This window comes from Phoca vitulina, unplaced genomic scaffold, assembly GCF_004348235.1.
Source record: "Phoca vitulina isolate PV1807 unplaced genomic scaffold, GSC_HSeal_1.0 scaffold7, whole genome shotgun sequence".
Classification (NCBI taxonomy): domain Eukaryota; kingdom Metazoa; phylum Chordata; class Mammalia; order Carnivora; family Phocidae; genus Phoca; species Phoca vitulina.
In genome coordinates, this window is record NW_022589710.1 from 59,102,491 (window position 1) to 59,125,657 (window position 23,167).

The window sequence follows — 23,167 nt, forward strand, 5'->3', positions numbered from 1 at the left end:
TCAAATAAATAAATAAAATCTTAAAAAAAAAAAAAGATAATGAGTTTTGACTGATTGCTTCTCTAGTTTTTATTTATTTAGAAAACTAGTCTTTTTAGCAAATATAAACATTCACTTCCATTTACAGGCAGCTCCATGTCAAACCATTTTGAAATCAGACACATTTCCTTCTAAGTATGAGACAATGATTAAACTTAACAAGCTGAGGAGCAAGAAAATATGCACTCTCTTCTTCAAAACACTAGATATTCATAAGTTTAGTGTAAAGAGGATATGAAACACATAGATCTTATTAAGTGCCACAAAGGTTTGACAGTCACCACCACTTCCCATGTCTTCCTTTCTCTGACAATGAGAACTATGGCGGCTCAGTTCTGGATTGTCTCAACGGAGGGGAAGCTCAGAACCACATTAAGTGCCCAAAGAGGTATCGTCTACCTTCTCTGTGTGATTTTTGAGCTCCTTTTCAATTCACTTTAGGTTCTCTGTTTTGTGCTTGTTTTATGTATTTTTTGGGGGTGGTGGTGGTGGAAGGGAGTAGGTAGTATCTACATTAATATAATAATTATCTATCTGATTGAAATTCCAGGAGACAGAAAAATTAAAGCCTAAGTGTTGGGAAATTCCAGTTACTGAGAAATAATAGTGAACAAAGCATTTCTTAAGTTTCTCTGTTATTTTAAAACATTGCCATTTTAGCCTCCTGCAATTCTGTATCTGCTTCCTCTTTCTCAGTGGAAGTGTTGCTCCCTCTGGGTTTTAACTTATGGTGTATCAGCCTTGACTTCCTAAGAGTTGTATCTTTTATTTGTAAACATATCCCTAATTTACTTTTCAATTTGTGTTTATCTGCCTAGGAAGATGCATGTTATCGGGAGTGTACACTGAATGCCTTTCAAATAATTCTACCAAGAAGATAAACTGATGAGGTATGACAGGGGAAGGTCAGTAGTGGGGGCAGGAAATATTTCTAGGTAATATTTTATGAACTATGATATAAAAAGGCTAGGATAACATAGCTAAATTCTGTTGTTTATTATTTGTTCAAAGTATTTTTATGGTAATATTCTTCTCAAGGAGAAAAGGCAATCAACCTATGTAGCATTTAAGTCCACACTATTTTATAAGCAACATTACTGATTAAAGCTAGCACAGAGTTAAAAGATTGTGAATGAGAACTTATTTGAATGTAAAAATGGTAAAAGCAGTGTGTGTGTACCATCCTGGCAGATAATACAGAGTATTCTTGTGCTTAAGTGATCAGCTAATCAAGGAGGTTTCACTGTTCCTTAGAGAAAAAGATCAGATAGCACTGGACAAAAAACTGGTTTCCTTCTAAGGGAGAATCCAAACTCTTAGGCATTTCTCAATAAATACTAGGTTAAATCATCCCTAGCTTTCATTTGCTAATGTTTTATTCTGATCTTATTTGTTTATGATAAATTTGTAAGTTAAATATAAATTTACCAATGAGAAGTTTTTTTTCCCTCTTGTGTTTTTTCCCATCCTAATTTTGACAAATCTCCTCACAAGTATCTAGAAATGTTTGATTTTTTAAAAGAAGTAAATATTGTACTGCTAATCATCTATGACTGAGTTCACAAGAAAGAAAGGGGAATCCCTAGATGCCAGCCATGAAGAGGGTGCAGAAAACCAGCGAGGTAGGCATATGACCTATGCTGTAGCCGCACAAAGGGAGGGCCTTAGCTTAGAAAACAAACACATAAATATTGCCCTTGTGAAATCAAATCCTGAGGCTTGTGCCTCTTGTAGATTTAGGGCCTGAATTTACTCTTGTCCTCCATGGTATGGGGAAGTGAGAAAATCTGGTCAACATGGTGCTACTCTGGAACACATGACAGAACCAGAGAAATTTCCACAACCTAGCTGGATCAGGGTTCACATACAGAAAGCCCTTGAGTCTCAAAATTTCTAAATATGTGAACTGGACTCCTCAAACCAAACAGAAGGATTACTTAAAATACTAGAACAACAATCTATAAAAGATTAATATGTTGTAAAAGATGAAAGACATAAAGGAAGGACAATATCCATAAAACAACATATCAATACAGAAAAGATTAGAAAGATAAGAAAAAGCAAATAGAACTATATAAATGAAAAAAATACAGTAATAAAAAACAGGCTGATTAAACAGAGTAGACACAACTAAAGAGAGAATCTGCAAACTAGAAGATATATTTGAGAAAATACTGCAAAAGTCCCAAGCAAACTAAATAAAAATATACCCATGAGTGGCAAATTCTTATTTCTTAACGTGAGTGATGGTTATTAAGTGTTTGCCTTATAATAACCCCTAATCTGTATATTTATTTTTTGTTTTTGCAGATGTTTTATTTTAAAATAAAATGATAAACCACTCCATAACCAGATATATCTATGATAGCTAAATTAACAATGAATATGCAATCCAAAATAAAGGCATTTTAAGACAAAGGGAGTTTACTATTCATTAAGCGTTGTTAAAAAGACATTTAAAGGAGGCACTTCAGAAATAAACTGAACTCACGAGAAAAGAGTTAAGTTGTAAGAAGCAATAGTGAACAGAGAAAACCGGTAAATGTGAGAAAATCCTGAACAAGTATTGAATTTATAAAATGAAAATTATAGAATAATGATTAATTTGGGGAATATAACACAACGTGGGACCAAATAATAAGTAACAATAACACAGAAAATGAGATGGATAATTGAAGTTAAAACATTCCATGTTCTTGTAGTGGTCATGACAATTACAGACAGAATTGTTAAGTCAGTATATAAGTTAAAAATTTCAAGGTAATAACCACTAAAAGAATAGAAATAGAGTATATATAACTTCTAGACCATTATGGAGAAATGAAATAAAGAAATCCTAATAATCTAAATAGGAAAGGAGAGGGAAAAGCAAAGAGAAATTGTGATAAAGAGAAACACATAGCAAGATAAGAGAAATAAGTAAAAATATATCAGTAATCATAATATACAGATTTAACTCACCAGTTAAAAGATAGAAACTCTCTGGATCAAAAACAAAATCCAACTATATGTTATTTACAAAAGGCACACCTAAAACATAATGACAAAGAAATATTGAAAGTAAAGAGATGGAAAAAGAAGATATAACAGACCAGCACTAACCAATAGAAAGCTGGAGTATTTTTATTAATAGCAGGAAAATAAACTTTAAGGCAAAAAGGATTATTAAAATTCAGTAGAGTTATCACATAATAATAAAAGGAACATTTCACTAGGGAAATAATACTATTCCAAACCTGAATACCCTCAATAATTTTTGAAAAGCCTTAAACTATATAAAGCAAAAATGGAGAGCTCTTCAAGAAGAAATGGACAAATCCACAACTGTAATGGGCATTTCAACATATCTCTTTTATAACTGACCAATCAAGCAGGAAAATAATTAGTGAAGCTACAGAAGATTTGCATGATGTTATGAGAATACAAAAAACTTTTATAGCAGAGAATACACATTCTTTTCAGGCATACATGTCATATTAACAGAAATTAACCATGTACTAGGTTACAAGGCAAATCTCAAATTCCACAGAAATAAGATCATATATAGTTTGTTCTCCAAACAGAAAGCAATAAAATTAGAACTCATTTACAAACAGATAACCAAAAAATCCTATATATTTGAAAACCTAAAAACCCATTTCTAAATAATTCATGGCCCAAAGAAAAAACACTATGAATATTAGACTATTAGAATAACAGTAAACATGCCATGTATCAGAACTTGTGAGATACAGCTAAAACTGTTCTTAAAATTCAGTTTTATTAAAAATGAAAAGATTAAGTGTTAGTGAGCTGGAGGTCCAACTCAAAAGTTTAGAAAAAGCATATGAAAGAAAAACTCAAAAAGTAAAAGAAACAAAGTGATAAAGGAACATGAGCAAAGAAATGGAAAAAATGAGAAGCTTGACAAAAGCTGTTTCTTGGAAAAGACTAATAGGCAAATTTCTAGCACACTGACAAAGAGAAAGAGAGAAAAGTTACAGATCAATAATATTAATAATTTAAAAGGAAATATTACTACACTCACATTATTCAAAAATAAGTGAATTCTATGAACGTGATGCCAAAGAACTTAAAAAGAAAAAATATCAACATTTTCTATAAAAACATAACTTACCAAAATTGACTCAAGAAGAAACTGAAAACCTAAATATTATTATAAATATTTTTAAAGAATTAAATAAGTATTTGAAAAGCTACTCACACTCACCTAGGAGGTGGGAAAAAAATATACACCCTGATAGTTATAGAGGTGCATTAAGAGGAAATATTCAGAGGAATAGGATTTCTATCTACATACATGATTCTAAATTCATTTCATGATGTTAGTATAAGTTCGAAACCAAAATCAGACAAATGTAATATTAGAAAAGAAAATTACAGGTCAACTTGACAATAAAGTCCTAAATAAAATATCAGCAAACAAAATCCATCAAAGTATAAAACAACAACAACAACACAGAAAGTAAAGTTTGTTCCAAGAATTGAAAGATGGTTTAACATTCAACAACAAATTCTATTAATATAACTCACAACACTAGGTGACCAAAGAGAAAAACCATAAGAATTTATATCAGTAAACAACTAGAAACTAAGAATATAATTCATCTATCAAAAACCTAGAGTAAATACCATACTAAATTGTAAAACCCAAGACATGTAGCCTTAAAGTAAAAAGCAAGAGTACACACAAATAAAAGTAGACAGAATAAAGCCAAACCAAACCATCCACCCACAAACACATACAAAGTAAAAATAATGAGAATCACAAAGATATAAAGCCATCATTAGTGACAAGGTGGTTCTGATTTTTTCTCTTAATATAGTCATTTACATAAAAAATCCAAGTGAATCTGTAGTGCAATATGAATTCAGCAACATTGCTATCTACAAGATCAGCAACATTCTTATGTGTTGCCCAAAAAACCATAAATATTCTAATTTTTGTAGACAGGAATAAAAATTATAAAGTTAATGGAAATGAATCTAATAATATAAGTATAAAACATTACTTATTGAAGGAAATAAAAGATAACTAAATAAATGGGAAAGCATGAATATTCATTTATGCTAATTAGTTGATAGGAAGATTCAGTATCCAAAGATCACAGATATTTCCAGATTAATTTATAAATTCAATTCCATTAATTCACATGGAGGAACGAAAGATCAAGAACAGAGAATACAGTGAAGAGTCAGACGAAAGGTGGAGAGAATGGTAGGATAAAAGTGAAGAGGAGAAAGATCTCACCTCTCCAGATTCAAGACTTACTACCAATTCATAGCCTTTAAGATTTTTTATTTTGACTTAGAGAGAGACACCCAGACAAATGGAATTGAATGAAGAGAAATAGCAATAGAAATAGACTCCAAGGCATGTACAAGAATTTGGCATATGACAGAAGTTACCTTTCAAATCAGTAGGGAAAAGATTAACTGACTATTCGATGATAGTTTAGTCAACTGGGTTAATCTATAAAAAGAGATAAAATAAGATCCCCACTTTGTTTTATATACAAAAATTAATTCCGGGGTGCCTGGATGGCTCAGTCGTTAAGTGTCTGCCTTCAGCTCAGGTCATGGTCCCAGGGTCCTGGGATCGAGCCCCGCATCGGGCTCCCTGCTCCGCAGGGAGCCTGCTTCTCCCTCTCCCACTCCCCTTGCTTGTGTTCCCTCTCTCGCTGTGTCTCTCTCTGTCAAATAAATAAATAAAATCTTTAAAAAAAATTAATTCCTAGTAATTAAAAATTTTATTGTGCCAATTTTTAAAAGAAAAGCAAATATCTTACTGCATTGAGATAAAAAGAGATTTTGTTTTAAAAAATTCAAGGAAATTGACAACCCAATTTTATACCTCAAGGAATTGGAAAAAGAACAAACTAAACCAAAAGTTAGCAGCAGGAAAGAAATAAGTAGACCAGAAATAAATGAAACCTAGAGCAGAAAAAAATTTAACAAAATAAGAGTTGGTTTTTTGAAAATATCAACAAGACTGACAAAATCTTAGCTAGATTAAAAAAAGAGAGAGAAGATTCAAATAAATAAAATCAGAAATGAAAGAGAAGACATTATAAGAAGCTACTATGAACAATTATACACCAAAAACTGGATAATCTAGAATGGATAAACTCCTAGAAACATACAATATATCAAGACTGAATCACGAAGAAATAGGAAATCTGAACAGACACATAATCAGTAAGGAGACTGAATCAACAATCAAAAACCTCCTCCCAGAAAAGCTCAGGACCAAATGGCTTACAGGAAAATTCTAAAAAAACATTTAAAGAAGTAGTAAGACCAATCCTCCTCAATTTTCCAAAAAACTGAAGAGAACACTTCCAAACTCATTGGATAAGGCCAGCATTACTCTGATACCAAAGTCAGCAAGAGATACTGCAAGAAACCTACAGCCTTATATTTCTGATGAAGACTGATACAAAAATCCCAATTAAATACTAGCAAACCAAATTCAACAGCACATTGAAAGGTTTATGTGACATGACTAAGTGAGGCTTATTCCTGGAATGCAAGGATGGTTCAAGACTTGAAAGTCAATCATCAGTGTAAAACACCATATTAACAGAATGAAGAACAAAAACGACATGATCACTTCAATTGATGCAGAAAAAGCATTTGACGAACTTCAACGCCCTTTGATGATAAAAACACTCAACAACAAAGAAGGAATAGAAAGAAAATACCTCCGTATAGTAAAGGCCATATATGAAAAGCCTACAGTAAACATGACACTCAATGGTCGAAAACTGAAAGCTTTTCCTCTAAAATCAGGAACAAGGTAAGGCTGCTCTTACCACTTCTATTCAATATAGCACTAGAAGTCCTAGCCAGAGCAGTTAGGCCAAAAAAAAAAAAAAAAAAAAGATATCCAAATCTGAAAGGAGGAAATAAAATTATCTCTGCTTGTAGATTATATAATCTTATATGAAGAAAACCCTAAAGAGTCCACACAAAAAACTGTTAGAATAAGCACATACAGCAAAGTTACAGGATACAAGATCAACATACAAAAATCAGTTATATTTCTTTACACTAACAATGAACAATCCAAAAAAAATTAAGGGGAAAAGATCCCATTTAAAGTAGGATCAAGAATAATAAAATGCTTAGGAATTAATTTAACCAAGAAGTCAAAAGAGCTGACAATGAACATGATAAAATATTGTGAAAGGAATTAAGGAAGAGAGAAATAAAAGGAAAGATATCACCTGCTTGTTGATTAGAAGACATAATATTTGAAAATGTCCATAGTACCCAGAGTAATCTAGAGAGTCAATGTAATTCCTTTCAAAATCCCAATGGCATTTTTTTGCAAAAATAAAAAAATATATTAAAATTGATACGAAATCTCTAGGGACCCTGAATAGCCAAACAATCTTGGGAAAGAAGAACAAAGTTGGCAATGTCACACTTTCTGATTTCAAAATATATTACAAAGCTACAGTAAACAATACATCTTGGTAGTGGAATTAAGACAGGCATACAGAGCAATGGAAAAAAATAGAGAGCCCAGAAATAAACCTTACAGTGCATTCAGTCAAATGGTCTTCAACAAGGGTGTCAAGACTGCATGATGAGCAAAGGATGGTCTCCTTAACAGGTGATGCTGGGAAAAATGTGGACAGCCGCACGCAAAAGAATGAAGTCGGACCCTTACTTTATACCAATACAAAAGTTAACTCAAAATGGACTAAAGACCTAAATGTAAGACCTAAAACTATAAGGCTCCTAGAAGAAAAAGCAGAGGGAAACTTTCATGACACTGGATTTAGCAATTATTTCTTGGATATGATACCAAAAGCACAAGCAACAAAAGCTGACAAATGGAAGGCAGCTATGCTCACCACTATACCACCAACACCAGCTTAAAAGCTGACAAATGAGACAATATCAAAATTAAAAACTTCCTTGCATCAAAGGAAACAAAGTGAAAAGACAACCTACAGAACAGGAGAGAAAATTAATAAATCGCATATCTGATAAGTGGTTAATATCCAGAATATATTAAGAACTACAACTCAACAAGAAAAAAACAAATAACCTGATTAAAAACTAGGCAAAGAATTTAAACAGACATTCTTCCAAAGATGATAAACAAGAGACCAACAAGCACATGAAAAGATGTGCAACATCACTAATCATGAGAGAAATGCAAATAAAAGCTATAATGAGGTGTCACCTCACACTCGTTATGAGGGCTGCTATCAAAAAGGCAGAAATATTAAGTATAGATGAGGATGTGGAGACACTGGAATGCTTGCACATTGTTGGTGGGAATGTAAAATGGTGCAGCCTCTATGGGACACAATACGGATGTTCCTCAAAAAAAATTAAAAATAAAATTATCATGGGGGAAAATAAATAATATAATCATATGATCCAGCAATTCTACTTCTGGATATATATCCAAAAGAATGAAAGCATTATCTCAAAGAGATATTTGTATACCTATGTTCAATGGCAGCATTATTCTCAATAGCCAATATGGGGAAGCAACCCAAATGTCCATTAGTGGATGAATGGATAAACAAAGTATGATATATACATATATTATAATATTACTTAGCCTTAAAAAAGAAGGCAATCCCATCACGTGCTACAACATTAATAAACCTTGAGGACATTATGTTAACTGAAGTAAGCCAGTCAAAAAGATAAATACTGTATGATTCTACTTATGTTAGGTATCTAAAGTAGTCAAACTCACAGAAACAAAATAGAATGGTGGCTGCCAGGAGCTAGGAGGAGGGAAAACTGGGGAGTTGTTGTTCAATGGGTATAGAGTTGAGTTTTTCAAGATAAAACATTTCTAGAGACCTGTTGTACAATACTGTGAATATAGTTAATACTATTGATGTACACTTAAAAATAGCTTAGATGATAATTTTTATGTGTATTTTACCACAATTAAAATTTTTAAAATCTAATGTAAATATGAAAAGATTAGTAAATTTGATTTTATTAAAATGTCAAATCTGATGATGGCAAAAATACCATTAAAGACAAGTGAAAGACTTGGAAAAGAAATAAAGTATATAATTACAAATTATGGGTACCTAGAATATTTAAAGAACTGCAGAAAACCAATAATATCAGAAAAAAATTGCAACACTAAGAAAACACAGAGACCTAAATGTATCTCAGGAGGAGAATGGAGAAGTAAACTAGATAATTCATTTAAAAGAATATTATACAGAAGCTAAATTAATGAAACAGATTCATATTTATCAACTTAGATAAATTTCAAAAATAAGTCAAATAAAATACTTTGCAATATGATATGCCATTTATATACATTTTAGGAACATAAGCTAACAGTGTATATAGTTTATGGATATATACATATGAAGTAGGGGTACTAAAACAAGATTAAATTCAACACACCATCTACTCTTTGCCTGCGCTTGTTAAGCTAAATGTGGTTGGAGCAAAACATAGAATCAGGCTGACCAGTTTCACTTTAAATCCATGACCATGAGCCTCAAGTAGGCCTTCAATGCTGTCCAGCAAACACACTCATTTCCTAATCCATTCACTCTCCCACAGATGTGGCTACTTATTTTATATCTTCTCCTCTCTCCTCAAACTCCAATGTCTCCTTTTACTTCCTCACTTTCAGTGAGAACATAGAAGCAATCAGAAAAGACATTCCATAAGCTCCCATTACCACTTCTTGACAGCCATGTGCATCTGGGCCCAGTAACTCACCCTTCTCTCTCCCTAAGGATGAACTGACCAGGCCACTGGCTGAGGGCAGCTTCCCCACTTATGCACTGAGTTTATCCCTCCCAAGGTCAGTGTTCCAGCAATCCTCTCCCTTCTATCATTATTCTATTGACCTCCACTTCCTTTCCAGGAATGTGTCAACCAGCATATGATATCTGCCATTTCTCCCACCTTAAAATAAAAAGACCTCTCTTGACCCCACTCCATCCTCTGCTGTCCTCCCCACACGATGTCACTATTCCTTTTTACAGAAAACCCCAAGAGCCTTAGGTTGTGGAGGACAATATGTCTATTCCCGTTCTCTCTCTCCTGAGATTTAGATTGCGCCAATGCTCAATCTCCAGTCCTCACCTTATTTGTCCTAATTTGTCCTAAACAGTATTTGACATAGTTGATCGCGTTCATCCTAGAAACATTTCTTCACTTGGCTCCCAAGACAACACACTTGCCTATTTTCTTCCAGTTTCCCAGTCCCTTTTTCCCAGTCTCCTTTGCTGGCGCCTCCTGCTCTTTTTACTCTCAGTGTCAGAGTAGCCTGGTGTTCAGAGCTTTGTCCCTTTTTTTTTCCTATCTGTACTTACTCTGTTGATATTCTCCTCCAATTTTTAAAAATATTTTATTTATTTGAGAGAGAGAGAGCAGGGAGGGAGATTGAGAGGGAGAAGCAGACTCCCCACTGAGCAGGGAGCCCGATGCAGGGGCTCAATCCCAGGACCCCAGGATCATGACCTGAGCTGGAGGTAGATGCTTAACTGACTGAGCCACCCAGGCGCCCCTCTCCTCCATTTTCATGATTTTAAATATTACTTATATACTGGCAAATTCCATATTTATATCTCTACATGAGACTTCTCCCGCAAACTCCAGACTCAAATCTCCTACTGCCCACTAGACATCTCTGTAAGTCTAATAGTCATCTCAAATTCAAGCTGCTCAAATGCACTCTTCTACCTACCCGAAATCTTTCCATCAGAACCCACGCCATGTTAGTTGATAGCAACTTCATCTTTTCGGCCACTCTGGCCGACAACCTTAGGGATCCCCTGATTCCTCTTGCTCTCTCACATCCCACGTCCAACCCATCAAGAAATTTCATTACCCCTAATGTCAAAATATATCTAAAATCTGACTACTTACTACAGCTTACTCTGCCACTCCACGGTCTAAAGCATTACCATCTCTTGCTAGGATTAGTGCAACAGTTTCCTAACTGGTCTCCATGTCTCCAGACTTGTCCCACCAAAAGAATTTCATGCTTGGCAAACAAAATTACTTTTCTAAAATAAGTCAGATTATCTCACTCCTCTACTCCAAACTTTCCAATGGCCCCCATTTCACTAAAAGAAGTCACAGTCCTTACAAGAGTCTTCAGTGCCCTGAATGATCGGTACCACCTCCACGCCCTTACTTCCTGCTACTCTGAGCCTCACTCACTCTATACATGTACACTGTATTCCTCATTGGTCCACAAACAGCCCAGGCATATTCCCACCTTGGATCTTTCACACCAGCTGATCTCTCTGCCCAAAAATCTCTTTCCTAAGATACTGATATGGCTCACACTCTCACTTCCTTCATGTCTCTATTCAATAAACTGTCACCTTCTCAGCAAGACCATCCCTGAACCTCATTTAAAAGTGCAACTTTTTTGGGTGTCTGGGTGGCTCAGTCTGTTAAGTGTCTGACTCTTGATTTCAGCTCAGGTCATGATCTCAGGGTTGTGAGGTCGAGCCCTGTGTTGGGCCCTGCGCTCAACACAGAGTCGGCTTGAGATTCTCTCCCTCTGCCTCTCCCACCCCCTCTTTAAAAAAAAAAAGTGCAACGATTTCTCACCCTAAAACTCCCTATCCCTTTTTCCTAGTGTATTTGTCTTCTTGTAACTTCCCAATATCTAATATATTTCATATATATTTTACTTATTTACTTGTTATTGGCTGCCTCCCTGTCTAGAGGAAAGATTTTTGTCTATTTTGTTCATTGCTAGATTTCAATACCAGATAGAAGACTGCCTGGATCACAGAAGACATTTAATTGATATTTGCTGAATGAGTGGGAAAAAATGCAAAATGTTTATAATTGTATATGTGAATAGTGGGTGCACAGATTCTGTTATATCATTTTTAATATTTTATTATATTTAAATATTTCATAACATAAAAAATTAAAAAGAAATTTGGAAGGTATAAACATTTATTAATCACACTTATGCAATATCAGTTAATATTCCAGAATATTTTTTGCTAAATTCCTCTCAAGGGTTTGAAAGTCCCTGACACTCTGCATGGGTTTTAAGTAATTTTCCCCTTTTTCTTAGAAAATAGATAAAAATGATCTATTTTCAGATTAATATGGTCCATATTAATATAGAATAATGTGACTGCTAAATATAATTTACAAGTAAATAAAAATTACATATATTTAACCTGATTTGAACAAATGGAATATATATTATAGAAGTTTCTGTGAAAAGAATCTCCACTCAAAAGCTGTCCCTGCCTGCTCTGTGATATCATTTACATTAAACCTACCCTCTGAGCTTGTGCATTGAACTTGCCTTAAAATTAGAAAGAGTATTACAATAAATCTTACCGGAGCCAATAATTTCTACTGTAAGAAAAGTTATAAAGGAATCTGTGAGGTAGACATCTGAGGGCAAAGCCCTGTCTGTCTCCCTCCCCTCCTCCTGACCAGATGTAAGGGATCCACTCCAATATCTGGCAGAAGAGCTTTACAAACAAATGGCTAAAACTAATGTGCTAGCATCTGTATATTGTAATACTGTTTAAGTAGAAGAAAGATTGGGGCAATGGAAAAATGCTCTGACTGGTTTCTAGATCTCCTGGTTTTTTGTTTTTTTTTTTTAAGATTTTATTTATTTGACAGAGAGAGACACAGTGAGAGAGGGAACACAAGCAGGGGGAGTGGGAGAGGGCGAAGCAGGCTTCCCACTGAGCGGGGAGCCCGATGCGGGGCCGATCCCAGGACCCTGGGATCATGACCTGAGCCGAAGGCAGATGCTTAACAACTGAGCCACCCAGGCGCCGCTAGATCTCCTGTTTTCCCAACACTTCCTCTCAACGTTTACCCTAAAATATCCCAGATATTATTATCCCAGATATTACTATTACCCTAAAATTATCCCAGAGTCACTGATTTGGGTGAATGACTGATAGGACTATTTACAGAGACCTAATACATTTTTAAAAAAGATTTTATTTATTTATTAGTCAGAGAGAGAGAGCACGTGAGCGAACACAAGCAGGGGGAGCAGCAGGCTCCCTGCTGAGCAAGGAGCCCGATGTGGGACTTGATCCCAGGACCCTGGGATCATGACCTGGGCCAAGGCAGCCGCTTAACCGACTGAGCCACCCAGGTGTCCCAACCTAATACATTCTTTAGGAGGATATGTACATGAAAAGAATCGTCAACATATATCACTGCAAATCAATTGAGGAAGGGGACAGAAGTAACTAAAAAGCTTCCTGAAAGAGTAGGGTTATCTGATTCCTAAAGCAAACATGCTCTTTATGGATCCTGAAGCTCACCTAGGCATCTTGAGATATATATGTCACAGCAGCAGAATACTGCAAATGACATTATTAACTAGGCATTTACTAAAGGCATAATTTAAAACTTTCCTACAAATCAGAAAAGGGAGAGTAATTTAAGATTCTCATTTGTATATTTTAGTTTTGTTCACGGTAATTTAAAATTTGAACAGTATGTCTTACACATAGAAACTGATATTTACTTACTGCTTCACACTGTAGAATATACTTTCATGAGCATCAACTCATTGTGTGATATGATGATCCTATAAATTAGATATGACAGCTATTATTTTACAGATGAAGAAACTAAGCCTGAGAAGGGCTAATGACCAGGGCTTGCTTGCCCAACGTCACACAGCTACAGAGGGGAGACCTGAAAAAGATCCTCTTCCTTCAATACATGTTCTATCCACTATACACAAAGGCCACTTATATGTTCAAAAATTAATGAACAACATTCTCTTAACTAAGCAAAGGTGTACTTTTCTATTTTCTGGAAAGAGAAAAGAGTCACTAATCCATAGGCCTTTCCTTTAAAGTATAGCTACCATGGCAGTATGTTATAATTAGTTTAGCTACTTCTATTTTAAATGTTGGGACATTATTTTTCTACTAGTTTTATTTAGCTACCTGTAGATTCACATTAATAATCTGTTGTGATATTTTTAAATGTTCAGTGTGAAATTATGAAAACACAGAATGTAAATGCCATATGTAAGTATAGGGTAACTAATAGGACATTAATGTATCATTTTCACATTATTTGTTTATAAACAGATAAAAACAGACACTCTTCAAAAATAAATGTCTTTAAAGTCTTCAGTGTTAGAATCATATACCCAAAACCAGCAGACTGTCTGACTCACAGTAGGAACTCAACAAATGTTTGAATTGTACACTCAAGAGATCCTATGAAGGACATAGACTAGCCTGCAGATATTTAGAAATGTCTTCTTTTATTCTCAGAATCTCAAGGGATTTATCAAATTCTATGATTGAGAAAAGAACATATGAAAAGTATCAAATTTGGAAAGTGTTCATTATCATATAAAAGATTTTAAAGGTTTCTAAAATAAACCAATTTTATCCTGTATACAATCCAGTTTAGCAAACTATAATCTAGAAATAATTGATTATATGCATATTTGACAAATACCTCTAGAATATAGGCTCATTAGGACAAGGAATTTGTTATGTTCACCACTATATTTCTAGGGTGTAACTACAATATCTGATATATAGTACTCAATTAATATTTGCTCAATTATTCAATTAACAAATACACAGAGAGATGAATATTACCCCATGAGCAGAAACTTAAACTGTTATTTTAAAAGTATATGTATTTTATACATAGATATAGATATAAACATTTATTAATCACACTTATGCAATATCAGTTAATATTCCAGAATATTTTTTGCTAAATTCCTCTCAAGGGTTTGAAAGTCCCTGACACTCTGCATGGGTTTTAAGTAATTTTCCCCTTTTTCTTAGAAAATAGATAAAAATGATCTATTTTCAGATTAATACGGTCCATATTAATATAGGATAATGTGACTATATTAATAGAAATAAATTTCCCAGACCCAATGAGGGCAGAATTTGTAACACACAAAACTGCAATATATTGAAAGAGAAGCATATTTGGGCCGGGGAAGATTAGTTCAGTTTTGGAAATGTTGAGCTCAAGGAGTCTATGAGAGCATCACATGGAAATACATTACAAGCATGTTTGGATCTGGAGCTCAGAAGAGAGGTCAGGGTTGCCATATATTTTTAGGAATCACCAGCATAAAGGTAGAGAGGAGAGCACAAAGAGAGAAGAGTACTTAGTAACTGAACTGTGAGGAACCCTTGGGTAGAAGAGGAAGAGCCTGCAAAAGACAGTGACAGATAGAAGGAAAGCCAGGGGAGCGTGGTGTCACAGGAGCCAAGGAGAGAGGCAATATCCAGTTCAACATTACTAGGTAGTCAAGTAAGAAAGGACTAAAAAGTATCTAAAACTGAGGTCAATAGTGATCTTGACAAGAAGGCTTACAGTCCGTCAGTAGGTGTGCAAGCCAAACTGGAGCAGATTAAGGAGTGACGTGTGGATAAGTAAAGACAGTGTGTAGACAAATACTGACAGAGAACAAGAGCACAAGAGCTGGAAAGGAATAAGGAATTCTGAGATAGATTCTGTTTATCTATTAGTCCATCCGTCCATCCACCCATCCATCCATCCATCTTTAAAATTTTAAAACAGGAGAGACTAGGCATGCTTAAATGGTGATAAAAGGGTCCAAGAGGAAGAGGTAGAAGAGGAGAGTGGTCAGTTGGAGCTGGAGTTATAGAATCTTTCTGTATACACTGGAAACCAAGGGAACTCCTTAAACTAGACTTTAAACTGAAAACCAACGAGGTAGAATAGGGATGGACAAAAAAGAAACTCATTCCAAGAAAGATGGTATTTCGATATAAAGGAGTCAGGGTGACATGTGAAACCAAAAAGGAATGCTAGCTAATCAAAACAGAAATTGTTTGGTGGGAATATTTTTAAGGTGGAAAGAGTCGAGGCAGGGAAACTTGCTGAATAGGTGCTGAGTGGCATCAGGGGAGCAAAGAACCACTAGATCCTGTTGTAGGGCTCTCAGAGAGGGGTAGTTCCTATCCCAGCCCTGAGAGTTAAACCTGAAGCCTAGTGTGACAGTATGTCCTCTATGGGAAGAGGAAGAACGAGCTGGTGGTCTGAGGGGAAGAGATGAAAGTGGAAAGCTTAATGACACAGACCTTAACACACCAACTGTATTAAATGCAGCTAGGTTGTATTCAGTGAATAATAAGAAAATCTATAAATTATTTCTCCACTTCAGATTGAGTCCCGATATTTCATTTTTTAAAAAGATTTTATTTATGTATTTATTTGAGGGAGAGCAGGGGGAGGGGCAGAAGGAGAGAATCTCAAGCAGACTCTGTGTTGAGCACGGGGCCCAACACGGGGCTCGATCTCATGACCCTGAGATCATGACCTGAGCCAAACCAAGAGCTGGACGCTTAACCGACTGAGCCACCCAGGTACCCGCCCCCACCCAATATTTCATTTTTGCACCTAAACAACTAAGTGTTCAAAACCCATGGTATCCGACAAGAACTCCCTTTGTTCCCTTGCCGAGGAGCTGTTGGCATGATTAACAGAACACACAAGTCTCTCTTGTGAGGAGGGACCTAGCTGACTTAGTCACATGGCATTTCTGATTAATTTGTATTTCTGTATTAAAACTCAGCAACTCTGATCCATGTTTGATTTCTGTTTATTTTTGCTATTTCCCAGAGCCAAAGTCTGCCAAACGATCAGCCACACGTACCCATAAATACAGAAGTCACTAAGTGATTCTTTTCATTGGTGTCTTACCAGAACCTAGCCTAATGTCTAGTATGGAAAAGGCCCTCAACAAATACTGATGGAGTGAATGAGCAAATACACGGACGGTTCCATGGAGAGAGGAGAAGGCGATCACCAAATCTCTCTATGCCGGCATGCTTCACATGCCAAGGATCCTTTGGCCATCTGTTGAAGCCCACAGGCCCCTTCTCAAAACAGTGTTTTTGAATGCACAGTATGACAGAGGAAACCATAATCACATTGGAATACAGACACAAGAAACTATTTGCATTGAAATATAGTGAAATCAAAATAGAAAAAGAAGGGTGACTTCATCACAAATATGGATCTGCGGCATGTGCTGGGCTTGTCAAGTCACAGACATCTCTGTAGAAAGATCTGGCTGGGCTAGTTCCCTGGCAACACCACCACCTGACAGCATCCGCAGAGTTTCTGTTCTCAGTTTCTCAGGGAGGAATTCTCTAAACTCCTGTCCAGGAAGCCATGTTCTCAGGATGAAGAGGCAGAAAGAGGCCATGGGAGCTCCATGACTCACTGTGCCATTTTTCACTTCAACCACTAGTTCCCTTGTTGTGTCCTCACCTTCAGTCCATCATCCCTGAATCCAGTCTTTCTAGTTAACCCTTTCAGTCCTCCCTGAAGATAAAGAAAGCATGGTTGCCTACGTGAATCAGGTAGATGGCAGATTGGAGGGGGCTCCCTGTTTCTTATACACACTTGCAACCATATCACCTGTGCTCCTACTTTGAGGGACACCTGGTGCCCCCAATTCCTGACCCTGTCTGGGAGCCAGAAGTGCAAATTAGCTTGTTTTGGGGTTTCTCACATTACTAGCTTAGGATTCAACTGGGACCGGGAATGCTACCTCAGTTACAACTAGAGTTCCTGCTGTCCATCTTCCAAAATTTGGTTGCTATTTTCTTCCTTCTCTTTTGAGTACATGCCTATTTTACTCCCTTACTTTTGTGTAGGGGGTTTAATGAGGAAGCAACGGTAAACATATTTAACCTGTCACATTTTACTGAAGTTGCCATGAAAAGTTTTACAAAGGAGAAAAAGTTTTAAAAATCAGACTCTGAAGTAAATTCCTCAAAAATTCATCTATTTTATAACTATGAATTTTCCATCAGAGATAATCAATATAATTATAACCACAACTTCATGAAGGCAGAAACCATTTCCACCTTCTTCATCATTGCATTATCTAGTACCAAGCATAGTAGAGATGGTCAATAAATATTTATTAAGTAAGTGAACTGAACGAATATGGATACGATAAAAAACTAGGATCTTTATTTTTTTTTTTTAAAGATTTTATTTATTTATTTGACAGAGAGAGACACAGCGAGAGAGGGAACACAAGCAGGGGGAGTGGGAGAGAGAGAAGCAGGCTTCCCGCGGAGCAGGGAGCCTGATGCGGGGCTCGATCCCAGGACCCTGGGATCATGACCTGAGCCAAAGGCAGACGCTTAACGACTGAGCCACCCAGGCGCCCAAAAAACTAGGATCTTTAGTTCTATAATTTCAGCACTTATGGAATTCACCTAGGACTGCTTTGGCAATATTACAAAAAGCAAACAATCAGAAACAGACACACCTGATGTGGAACTCGAGAATGATGTGTTTTACAACCACAAAGTCCTTCACTACAAAAATTTCACTGTAATTCTGTATTCTATACCAATAATTTCTTAGATAAAAATGAGCTAGCATTCAAATTTACCTCGTTATCTTGCATAACCAGTAGTATAAAAATATAATTTTTATTACAACTGCTACGTAAGTAGTATTTAAATTAGAATAGTAGATGTACATTTTAAAATGTCATTAAATGCATCTGTAATAGTAAACAAGTACTAATCAATACTGAAAATGCAAAGTCCTCCATATTTAAAATCTGCACATTATCTATTACATTTTAGTTTGTATGAGCAAAAACAGCAAGGTTATTAAAGAAGTTGGTCTAGTAGATCCTTGTCATTTTTGTCAAGTGAATTCAAAGGGACATCAGGACATGTCCTACTTTGTAAATACAATGTAAACTCTATGTCCTTTGTTTTGTAATTCTCGATTGGTTACCAACTAAGGCATAATTCTCCTCAAGGGCCCAAAGGCTTATTTACATTTTTCAGTTATATTTTATAGGGAAAGTTAAATGCACAGTTTAGTTTTAAACTGGGGAGTGCTGATATAAACATCAAAGGTTTACTGCAATTCTAACAAGATGGTAATTTTAAGCTAAAAATCTTTACAGTCATTCATGTCAAGATGTTCCTCTAGGCAAACCTGCACAAAAATCCATAATCCATATGGTACTCTCCTGATAAATGCTTATTCTGTAACTCATTTTTTTATCATTGTTTACATTCCGTTGTTACTAACTTCAAATTAAAATGTAATACTCACTTCTTCAGCCACAAACTCCTTACTCAGACCAAAATCTGTCAGCACCACGTGGCCATTAGAATCAAGTAGAATGTTCTCAAGCTTAATGTCACGGTATATAATTCCCAACTGTAAAAACAAACAAACACACATTTTCAAATAACAATTTCCAAAAAATGAATTAGGAAAGTCTTTATCTACCTTAAAAACAAACCAAAAAAGGATTCTCCTGTTCAGGATGCTATAATGGCTCTTAGTCACTGGCTAGGGCCAGTGTGAATTCGTCCATCTCAGGTTCATCTGCTGGGCTCCCTGGACCTCTCCTCTGTGTAATGAAGATCCATTCCCACTGGACCAGCTTCTGTGGGGTCTCTCCGTTGACTACTGTCAACTCCGTTCTTCCTGTTCTATCTTCTGGATGTATTTAATCCTCACTGCAGATGATCTTCTTCTGATACGTTTAGCCAATTCATGTCTATCACTTCCTAATGGATTCAGAGACCTTCCTGACTAACCAGATCCCACACTGGTCACATCTTTGTTTTTATTCTTTCACTTACCTAAGAGTACACTGTACTTACCTAAAAATAACTGGTATTTTCTAGGCATTTCCCGCTTGTCTCGATATAACCATACACTAACTCTGTTTTTCACTTTTCATGCATTTGTCTAGTAGTATCTTGTACAGTGTCAAATAGATAATTAATAAAGACTTGTTGAGTAATGGGCTCCTAAACAAAGAGGCTGAAGATCATAGGTTAATTTTAGTTGATCATTAGTTCTAAATAAGTGAAATAAGTCAATTAGATATTTATATATCCTTCCATTTTGTTTTGCGTGTAAGTTTTATAGTAAAACACTCCAGCTATTTCTTCAGCTAAATAAATCTATACAAATCACACAAGAAGTTCTTGATAGATGTGCACTGCACATTTCATGTTATGTCAGCCTGAATTAAATGTTTTTAAACTTAGAAACACTGCTTTCCACAACACTAAGTATATGAAAAAGCAGATTTGTAATAACTTCCTCAAATTGAAACAACAAATTACACAAGGGAAAATGCAAGGCAATTTTCCTTCCAGAACTTCAGTGTTCTACAGGAAAGAAAGGATGGTATCTGCAATCTATTGAACAGACATTTGACTTGAAGCCTCACAAGCATCTAACAACCAGTATGACCTTTTTTTTTTTTTTTTCAAAGAAACTCTTTGGAAGCAATTTTAGAAATAAATCATTTACTATCTGCTTTACCTCATCACTTCCAAGTAAACTTCCATTTTTGTCTCTTCCCAGGAAACTCAATGTTAGCAGCTGTATCAAGGTTAATGTTACGGGCTTAATATCTCTTATGTTGTATCTCTTTGTATTTATCTTTTTAGGGTAGTAAGATTAAGAGAAACTTAGCTGAGGTCTGATTTGCTATATTACTTTCACTCCATATCAATTACACGTATATCCAGTATTCATCATGTTCTCTACTTCTGTGGTTCTGATTACCCTGTTTTAATAATAACAGTTGTTCGTGGATTTTCCTTTAATAAAGAGAATTAGTGGAATGAAAGCTTTCACACAAAAAGTGAGTTTAGCTTACCCATCGGAATTTTGTATTTGTTTTGTTTTTACTCTGGTATTTATGGTGATTTCCACCACCACTTTTATATTATAAAAACTTACATCTAGTACCCCTAAGCATAAAACTCAAAGATATTTTCAGCCCATTCCTGGGCCCAATTTGGTTCATGTATGAAGATGTCCTAACTACTTTATATCCCACAGAGATACTCAGGCAAAAGCTGGCCACCACATGACAACTCTACCCAAAGGAATGGGGTGTCTGTCCCCTCACCGCAGGGAGGCGTCAGCTCCCTTCCTGCTCCTCTGTTCTTTCTCTCCAAGCATTGCAGCCCTGCCTCCCATGCCCACCGGGGTCTTTTCCCTTTCCCCCTTGTTCTTATGCATTGGTCATCCACTCCTCTTAGGATTCCTACTCTGACTCTCAGCCCCTGCCTGCCCAGTCTGGGCTCTGCTCTAGCTAGATATCCCCTGTTCCTGGTCCCTGCCTTCCGTGCTTGCATCTTCTCGCCATCTTTTCTCACAGACCCTCCTGTCCATTGCCTCCATCTTGTAATCCCAGTCTCCCTGCCCCTTTAAAAATGTCCTCCCTCTTCCTTGCCTTTTCCCTTCATCTCTCTCCACCCTTGTCTATGCCCCATAATCACCACTTTAATCTCTGTTCATCTCTAATCCAGTGCAGGTCTGAATTCATGATGATGAACAGTGGCTCGTATGTACTTGTCTCATCCTAATGTAGGGACTCAAGTCACGCTGGTCTCGTGGTCTCACATACTTTGATGAAAATTGCTCAAGTGCTTTCTATTTCTAAGGAAATACATACACGCCTAGTCTACACAGTGACTGCTTCTATAATAATGCTTCCTCATTAAGTTCAAAAAACTTTGTTCAAAATTTCTTGGATCAAGATTAACAGTATATGAAATAATATATGTTTTTTTAAATTTCAAACTGATTTTAATAGAGTTCAAACAGCATCACAGACATGAATTCCACTTAAAAGTTTTTAGCAACTGAGTTCACGCTATAGGGAGGCTGTGGAGGAGGAGGGAGGGAGAGGGAGCACGGGAGGGCCTCAGGGACACAGGCAAAGGCAAACCAGAGTGGGAGAGTGGGGTAGCTGAATACCATGGCAGGCACTTCTTTCAAATAACTCATATTCTCCGACCTAATCAGGAAATATACCCTGCAGACACACAGGCAGAGTCTGCAATGGAGTGAGTCACAATTAAGGAAATATATATTATGACTTGTGGTTTCATTTTAAAGCTTATCTTAAGAATGAAAAGCTTTTATTCTAATGATACTTTGTAATGAGCATTAGGATTTTTCATGAATAAAACCAAAGAACTGCTCGGGTTCTACCTTTTTAATCTGTATCACAGGAACTACAAAAAAAAAAAAAAAAAAAGATTTTTAAAAAGGGGACTACAGAATTGAGAAAATTGGCAATAGTGTGTAAGTGTGCTTTTACAATCTCCACGAAGACAGTGACGTTTTAAAACATTAGCTCTTTTAGCTCCAGCATTACCTCAATTAACAGATTTTTCAAAAAAAGAACTCCCAACGATTGAGCATCTTACCTTGTGGAGATGTTCGAGGGCAAGCACGATCTCTCCAACATAGATCCGCACCTCGTGCTCTGTGAAACGCTCTCTTTGAGAAAGATGAGTAAAAAGTTCTCCACCATTTATATAATCTAAAAATGAAATATATTTTTTTCTTTCTTTGACTCGTATTCATAAACTTAAGGTAGTTTTCCCTCTTAATCATTTTGGATTAACCAGAAGGCACTGATTTTAATATACTATTTTTGCACAATTCTTTGTGTATAGTATACAGTTTCCTCTGGAACATATTACTAAATTTACATAGTAATACAGTTGCCTAAGATAATGACTATCCTACCCTGCAATCAAATGGATTTGCATAGATTATTGCCATTAAAGCTATTACATGACATCTGCATGTATTTAAATACATTCTCCCAAGTGCAGTGTATTAGAAACCTCTGCTGTCACTGTATAATACTTAACCTGCTATGAAGTAGCAAAACATCAGCCACTGCAATAACTAAGATAAAAAATGAACAGAACAAACCAAAACACAAACAAAAATCCCAGCCTTTCCTTTGTAATAGCTGCCAGTCGCTATTTCTAAGCAGGTTCCCCATTTTCTAGAATTTTCTATGCACCCTTTCAAAAAATGTATATTAGGTAGCAGGTACCGTTATCGATCCACGCAGCCCAAAAGAAAAAGTGGCATAATGTGGCTGAGTCAAACACCTGAAACTGAAATATTCCCATTTCCCTCTCAATTTGCCCTATTTATCCCCAGAGGAATAATGGGCCCAGCACGCTTCCGCTGCGCTACTCTGCTTATCCCCAGAGGAATAATGAAATGAGAGACAAAACAGGCTACAGTGAGGAGCGCCTGGGTAGCTCAGTTGGTTGGGCATTGATCGGACTCTTGGTTTCGGCTTAGG

The 23,167-nt window shown here is 36.1% G+C and overlaps 1 protein-coding gene across 4 annotated transcripts in view; it reads right to left on the reverse strand.

Moving 5' to 3' along the window:
* RPS6KA5 (ribosomal protein S6 kinase A5) overlaps positions 1–23,167 on the reverse strand; it is a 179,651-nt gene that overhangs the window by 54,899 nt on the left and 101,585 nt on the right. For all 4 annotated transcript variants that reach the window (XM_032405786.1, XM_032405790.1, XM_032405788.1 and 1 more), the window contains exons 4-5: positions 22,266–22,381; positions 19,129–19,236 (exon numbers count right to left, since the gene is read on the reverse strand). In XM_032405786.1, the coding sequence (XP_032261677.1) occupies positions 19,129–19,236; positions 22,266–22,381 (224 nt within the window). The remainder of the gene's footprint in view (positions 1–19,128; positions 19,237–22,265; positions 22,382–23,167) is intronic.